Here is a 7,500-nt window from a genome sequence, read left to right as displayed (position 1 = left end):
TTGCCAGTGACCCTCACATCATCATCAAGGCCATCAACCAGAACCTCAACTCGGTGCTGAGAGACTCCAACATCAACGGCCACGACTACATGAGGAACATCGTGCACCTGCCCGTCTTCCTCAACAGCCGAGGGCTGTCCAGCGCCCGGAAGATGTGCGCCGCCGCCGCCCCCGCCAACGGGGAGGCAGCCGGCGCAGATGGTAACCGTGGCAACACACACAGAGGCTTGGGGGCGAAGACGGGGGGGGGGGGTTCATGGAGAATGATGACTGTAAAGACAAATATTGTCCCCCTCTCTCCCCCTCTCCCCCTCGCACTCCCTCTCTCCCTCTCTGTCTCTGTCTCTCTCTCCCCTCCAAACCCCCCTTCCTTCTACTCCCCCCCTGTCTCTGTCTCCCCCTCTGTCCCCCTGTAGGTTGGCATGAGGAGTTGGACAGGAAACTGTCTCAGCACAGTTTGGGAGAATTAACAAAGACAGGAAGCAAAACGACACTGAACCGTCGAGTGAGTGTGTGTGTGTGTGTGTGTGTGTACACCTCATGTCATACTTCCCGTCATACTCGTCGGGCAGAGGTCACGTGACCTGTTTGACCTTGTGACGTGACCCTTGTGTCTCCAGGACACCTACCGGCGGCGGCAGGTGCAGCGCTCGGTGACCCGTCAGATGTCCTTTGACCTGACGAAGCTGATGGTGACGGAGGACTGGTTCAGTGACATCAGCCCTCAGACCATGAGGAGGCTGCTGAACATCGTGTCCGTGACGGGCCGCCTGCTGAGAGCCAATCAGATCGCCTTCAGCTGGGACCGCCTGGCCTCCTGGATCAACCTCACGGAGCAGTGGCCCTACAGGACCTCCTGGCTCATCCTGTACCTGGAGGAGACCGACGGGGTCCCCGACCTGGCCACGCTCAAGACCGTCTACGAGAGGTCAGAGGTCACCCGCCACGCCGCCACAGAGGGACCACATCAGTAGTAAAGACGGGTGTCTTCTTCTCCTCTCAGAGTGTCTAAGAACATCCCCACCACCAAGGACGTGGAGCCTCTGCTGGAGATAGACGGAGACACTCGCGGCTTTGAGGTCTTCTTGTCCTCACGGACCCCCGTCCTGACCTCCAGGGACATCCGCACCTTCCTGCCCTGCACCGTGAACCTGGACCCCAAACTGAGGGAGATCATAGCAGGTACTGGTTCTACATGTACTACAGATACTACTGGTACTACTGGTGCTACAGGTACTACATATACTACAGGTACAACTGGTGCTACAGATACTACTGGTGCTACAGGTACTACAGGTACTACTGGTACAGCAGGTACTGGTGCTATAGGTACAGGTACTGCAGGTACTACAAGTACTTAACAACTTACAGCTGATGCGCTCCGTCTCTCTCTGATCCAGATGTTCGTGCTGCCCGTGAACAGATCAATATGGCCGGGGTTCCCTACCCCCCCCTGCAGGAGGCCCCTCCCCACCCCCGCCCCTGCTCCATGTACAGCCAGGTGTCGTCGGCGTGCTCCCCCTCGGCCTCCTTCGTTGGGCCCTTTCACCCTGCAGGGGGCGTGGCCTCCCCGACGCCTCACAGCAGCTACTACAGCGGCATGGCCGGACCGCAGCACCCCTTCTACAACAGGGTGAGTCCAGACTCCGCCCCCACCCGCCGATGTCGCCTTGCCCCATTGGTTGAGCTGTGATGTCACAGCTTCCTGTCAAGCGGACCCGCCAATCAGACGCGCTGCTTCTCATTTGCCTCCTTTTTATTGTTTGATGTCCAATCCTCTCTGTGAACGTTATTTTGATTTCTGCCCCCCCCCTCCACCTTCAGCCATATTTCCCCCATCACCTTTACGAGGTGCCTCGCCCTCTCATGGCCTCCACCTACCCATCATACCTCCACCCACGTCCTCCACCCAAACACTCCTACAGCCGGGACGTCGCCGCTGTGAGTACCTTCAGAATGGAGGATCGTCAGCTTTAATAAACGTAACATTAAAAAAGTCCTGAATCTATTTTAAAATAACACCAAATTGAATAAATAAATATGGATTTACTCATCCTAAAATAAAAGAACCAGTAATTACGTCAAAACAAAGATTTTTCTGGTCTTTCATGATTATTTTGATGATCACGCATGATTTATTTCCTGTTACTTCAAAACCTTCCCGCCGCTAACAACAGCTCTTCTTCTGTGGTTTGTGGGGCTGCGTAGAAACACGATGATTTCTTCTTCTTCTCAGTGAAATCAGTCAGTCATTTTCACGCTTTTTCTGTCCGCCATCTTTGTTTTTCCAGATGTTTCATTCCTCACCTGTCTGTCTGCTTGTCTGTCTGTCTGCTTGTCTGTCTGTCTGTCTGTCTGCTTGTCTGTCTGCAGTCTAAGGTTTCATCTTTGAAAAGGAAGCAGGTATTGAACTCTCCCTAACTCCTTCCCTCCTTCCCTCCTTTCCTCCTTTCCTCTCTGCCTGATCAGACTCACTCCCTCTGCCCACTACAACTCCCAGCATGCACCCTGCCTTGACTAGCTCGTAGAATTGACTTTTATTAGTTTCTTTGCACCAAAACAAAACGTCCCTTAGATAAAACCGAGATGCTAATCAAGTAGCGACATTAAGCTGCTTTCTCTATTTAGATAATCAGACAAATGTCCTCAGGGACGTGGTCCTTCCCGTGTGTTTGCTACGTCCTGGGATTCAAACCGCCGTGTCTCTGTACAGGGCCCGTCCTCGGTGGCGTCCGCCGCTCCGGTCGTGCTCCTCAGCTCCATGACCACGGAGGCCGTGTGTGAGCGCGTGCGGCAGATCGACGGCATCGACCAGAGCATGATGGGACACTACGGCGCCACCATCCGGAAGGTGGGTGTGGCTTCTGCTCATCCAGGAGAGGAAGGTCACGTGACACTGAAACGTTTTCTCTGGTTTCCAGGCCAACGTCAACGGCCGAGTGTTGACGCAGTGCAACATCGATGAGCTGAAGAAGGAGATGAGCATGAACTTTGGAGACTGGCAGCTCTTCAGAGCCACGGTGAGCGAAAGCCAGCGGCTAACTGTTAGCATGTCTCTGACATACAGATAAAGAGTAAACGTGTAGCATATTTGAATATTTATGCATAATATAGGTGAATATTTATCTTTGGTGCAGCTGTGACGTTGTCGTCTCCTGCAGGTTCTTGACATGCGCCACATAGAGCGGCAGGTGCTGCACGAGGAAGCTGCCAGTGAGCAAGGCAGTGTCGTGGGCGTTCACGTGGAGGCGGGGCGGCGAGCGGTGGCTCCGCCCCACGCCGGCTCAGACGCATCTCCCATGTACAGCTTCAACCTGAGCTTTGAGGAGCTGAGCGCGGTGGGACTGGACGAGGCTCCGCGGCCGGGGAACACGCAGTGGATGGTGAAGAATCAGTTTAATTCAGTTGTATTCAGTGATAGAGCGCATGTATGAGGTCCTGGGTTCAATTCTGAGCATCTCCATTGAGTATTTGGGGGTCGTTGTGGCGCAAGGTTGGTGGTTGGAGTCCCAGCTGCCCCATGTCCCATGTCAAAGTGTCCCTGAGCAAGACGTCTGACCCCGAATTCCCCCGGTCAGAAATGTAAAAGGTCACGGGTTCAAACTGTGATGTAAGTCGCTTAAATATAAATATCTCGTCTCCTTCGATCCTCAGGGTGGCGCTCATCGCACCGCCAGCATGACCAGCCTGAACTCCCAGGAGTCCTCCAACGACATCGCCCGCCTGACGGACCGGCAGCAGGACGAGTACCGCAGCGCCTACCAGGAGTACATCGCCCAGATGGCCCAGGTGGAGATGGGCGGCGCCGGGGGCGAGAGGCCCGTCCAACCACAGCCAGGTCACTTCATGACCTCGTCGGCCGAGAGCAAGGAAGGCGCCGAGCCGGACGGACGCAAGTCCTTCAGCAAGAGGAGCGCCGGCAAGCCGCCTGCGGACTCCGCCGAGTTCGCCTCCAACTCCGACGCCCTGGACCCCATCACCGAGGAGGACGAGAAGGGCGAGCAGGGGTCCTCCAGGAACCCGCTGACCCGCAAAGCCTCAGCGGAGAGGGGGGGCCTGTTCCAGGGCGCCGCTGACCTGAAGCTGAAGGCCGGCGGGCTGCGCTACCAGAAGCTCACCAGTGACGACGAGGAGTCGGAGGAGTCCGACAATGCCCCGCTGCTGAAAGACGGGAAGAAGGCAGGACCCAAGCCCCCCCCCGGCGGCTCGCTGGCGTTGAAGGGGAAGGACTACCTGTCGGACGCCACGCTGGACAAGAAGGACTCGTCGGACTCCGGCGTGCGGTCCAACGAGAGCTCGCCCAACCACTCGCTGCAGGACGAGGAGGCGGACCTGTCGCAGCTGGAGAGGGCCAACCTCATCGAGCTGGACGAGGAGGGCGTGGCCAGGAAGCAGGGACTTCCCAGCAGCCTCAGTGGCCTGCAGGACCCGGCGGTGGCCCGCATGTCCATCTGCTCCGAGGACCAGTGCAGCCTGCTGGCCAGCAGCCCCGAGGAGACCTGGACCTCCTCCAGGTCCTTCAACCTAAACCGCACGCCCAGCACAGTCACCCTCAACAACAACACCAACGCCCTGCAAGGGAACCGCCCCCGCCCCCCCGCAGAGGGCTTCACCTCCTCCAACCCCGCCTCCTCCACCAGCGATGTCATCCTATCCCCGAGCTCCTCCTCCTGCTCCTCCTCCACCAGGCCGGGTCCCAACAACGAGAACGTACGCGTGGTCCACCTGAAGAGGGGCCTGAAACCAGGCGACCCCCCAGAGGTCTGCACCGTGTCCTCCGACACCGTCACCTTCGGAGAGGAGCGGGAGAGCATCCTGTGACCCCACCGTGACCCCACCGTGACCTCATCGTGACCTGTGAGCAGAGCACTGAGGGTCCACCAGGAGCCGCCTCCCCACCTTCTGAAGCAATCCGAAGGCCTCGGGTCAGACGTCATCTAGTAAGAATAGTAGTGACCTTAAATCAGGTCCTGGTCTCGTGCAGTGAGGAACCGAGGAGCAGGAGGCGTCTGCTGGGGGGCCGTGGTGTCAGTAGAACAACAGGAAGCTTAGTAGAAGCTCTGCATGTTGTTGTTGTGGTTATTGTTGTTGTGGTTGTTGTTGTTATTGTTGTTGTGGTTGTTATTGTCCATCCAGATGACCTCTGGTGCAACGAAGCTAAAAGAGTTCAACTTTGAAGTATTTTATCTCTTATTAATATTAATGATTAATAATCAATGTTGTTGACTTTTATTCTGAATTTTGGATTAAAAGTAATTCATGAATACATCATCGGTTTATTGAAGGCAGATTATAAAGTGACCTGATATCTGTTTGTCTGCATGTTGATGTTTCCTCGGTGCTCTTCATCATCTTCATCTTCACTGTTAATCTGTTGGAACTAATAAAAAGTCTGAATATTGATCATTGATTCTTTGACTCTTTTATTGAAAGCAAGGTCTTGTTTACATGAGAGTTGAAGGACACGAGCTCTTGATACCAGAGTTAACAGGATTAACAAATCATTGAATACAATCTCCTCCATCGTCAGTCCTTCCTCCTCCTCCTCCTCCTCTACTTCTTCCTTCTCCTCCTCCTCCTCCTCCTCCTCTACTTCTTCCTTCTCCTCCTCCTCCTCCTCCTTCTCCTCTTCTTCCTTCTCCTCCTCCTCCTCCTCTTCTTCTTCCTTCTCCTCCTATAAAAAGGCCTTTTCATGTCTGCAGCCTCTGATCAGCTGATGACGAGTCAGAGGACAGGGGACACGGCGAACTGCGGGACTGGGGGGCTGGGGGGACTGGGAGGACTGGGAGGACTGGGACATACAAAATAAAATGAAATAAGAAGATTATCTTCTCTATCTGTAGTCAAGCGCAGCAGGTTTCTAGGCAACGGGAGCAGTGGTGGTAAAGTTGAAAAAAATCAATTATTTGATGAAGAGTTTAATAAATATCAACTGTTTTTCTCTTCAAGCCTTGATCTTTTAAATATATACACTTTATTATGACAGTCTTAACACACGTGTGCCTCCTCTTTGTTTACCTTTTCCACTGGTTATTGAAACTCATGTTGCAATGACTTGTGGGTAATTCTAGTGGGAAACCGTTCCTAAAGGGCTCAAAATGCAGGCGGGCCTCAAACACCCAACGATGGGACAGAAGCAAACCCTCTCAGCGGGGGCCTCAGAGTCCATGAGGGGGGGGCAGCTGCTTTGGCTGTGCTGCAGTGCATGCTGGGACATGTAAGCCCCAGCTCTTTCTCCTCCACCCTTTGTTTTGTTTCAGGTTACCCAGAATGCAAAGCCGAGGTCTTGAGGGGTCATAGGATCACCGGGACGACCAATAGGAGCTAAGGAGGTCAGGAGGTCAATGGGCGACCAATAGGAGGTCAGGAGGTCAACGGTTCTCCGCCTGTGAGCGCTCGGTTTTCTCAACTGCTGCTGCTGAGGAGACTGAAGAGAGAAGCTGCCTCCTAACGTCGACTCCTAACCACCTTTCCTTGACAGAACAGATGGTTAGGAAAGTGCATGAGGAGTTAGGAAAAGACACGGCGGTGTTTAGGGAATCGACTTCCACGGAGCTACGTGGTAAAGATGGACGGAGACGCACGTTACTGACGTCAGTCTGGAGCTAATTGAAATATTGTAGCCGCAAGGAATTGTGGGAAGGAATAACCTCCTTTAGTAAAGGATGGTTCCTATGCTAAGGGGCTAAGTAAGGAAGCATTGAAGCACGATTCCGTGACATTAGATAATTCAAACAGCTCTCATGACGGCCATTTACACTACTTCACTTAGCGGAACCTTTACCTCTTTTATAATATAAATAAGATTCATTGGGTTAAATATTGTAAGTCGCTTTGGATAAAAACAGCTAAATGACATGTAATTCAAAGAAATGATTAATTTTACAATGTTTGTTCATGTTAAGAATTTGGTCGATATATTTTATTATTCTTAAATCTCATCCCGCTTTCAGAATAGATGAAAACAACGACATCACAACGTGAGCATCGGAGATCACGCACGTGGACCAGCTCCAGCGCAGCGTTAAAGTATTGATCGTGGTCATTATTCAGGTCGCTACACTTTATACAAAGATCAAAGGCCTCAAAGCCTTAAACTAAACATCAGGAGCGCGTTCAAAAAGCGGGGTGCGGCCCTTTAAGGAGCCGCGGGGATCAGTGACGTCACCATGAAGACACGTTAACGCAGGTTCTGCTGCTACAAAAAGAAAAACTTTATTTTTCTTGCATATTGCACAAAAATAATGAACAAAACAAACGTGTCCTTATAAACTTGATAAAAAACGTAACATCCGTAACAACATATGTACACAAAAGGTCTAAACTTTATCTTACACAACATTTACAATCCGGACCGCCAGACCCACTTCCGGTTCTGCACACGCGTTTTTAAAAAACCGTTAAAGCAAGGCAGGGATTCGAACCCTCGCGAGTCAAATATAGCAGAGAAGAAGTGCCTGAAACAAAACAGTTTGTACAAAAATATGCCTGAAAATATTT

The 7,500-nt window shown here is 52.5% G+C and overlaps 2 protein-coding genes across 4 annotated transcripts in view; one reads left to right on the top strand and one right to left on the bottom strand.

Annotated features, from left to right (window-relative positions):
- kidins220b (kinase D-interacting substrate 220b) overlaps positions 1–5,403 on the top strand; it is a 13,450-nt gene extending 8,047 nt beyond the window's left edge. The window contains exons 19-29 of one of the 3 annotated variants that reach the window (XM_078093832.1): positions 1–201; positions 417–505; positions 621–928; positions 1,004–1,182; positions 1,401–1,633; positions 1,825–1,941; positions 2,374–2,403; positions 2,714–2,851; positions 2,922–3,020; positions 3,162–3,383; positions 3,655–5,403. The exon at positions 1–201 is cut by the window's left edge and continues 40 nt beyond it. In XM_078093832.1, the coding sequence (XP_077949958.1) occupies positions 1–201; positions 417–505; positions 621–928; positions 1,004–1,182; positions 1,401–1,633; positions 1,825–1,941; positions 2,374–2,403; positions 2,714–2,851; positions 2,922–3,020; positions 3,162–3,383; positions 3,655–4,821 (2,783 nt within the window). In that variant the 3' untranslated portion in view covers positions 4,822–5,403. The remainder of the gene's footprint in view (positions 202–416; positions 506–620; positions 929–1,003; positions 1,183–1,400; positions 1,634–1,824; positions 1,942–2,373; positions 2,404–2,713; positions 2,852–2,921; positions 3,021–3,161; positions 3,384–3,654) is intronic. The other 2 variants (XM_078093833.1, XM_078093834.1) reach the window with 2 other exon arrangements.
- Positions 5,404–7,193: 1,790 nt separating this feature from the next.
- sox11b (SRY-box transcription factor 11b) overlaps positions 7,194–7,500 on the bottom strand; it is a 2,324-nt gene continuing 2,017 nt past the window's right edge. The window contains exon 1 of the mRNA XM_078093831.1: positions 7,194–7,500. This exon is cut by the window's right edge and continues 2,017 nt beyond it. The gene's annotated coding sequence lies outside the window, so the exon portion shown is untranslated.

The sequence above is a fragment of the Gasterosteus aculeatus genome, chromosome 18, assembly GCF_964276395.1.
Source record: "Gasterosteus aculeatus chromosome 18, fGasAcu3.hap1.1, whole genome shotgun sequence".
Taxonomy (NCBI): domain Eukaryota; kingdom Metazoa; phylum Chordata; class Actinopteri; order Perciformes; family Gasterosteidae; genus Gasterosteus; species Gasterosteus aculeatus.
This window is presented reverse-complemented; position numbering and strand designations above follow the sequence as displayed.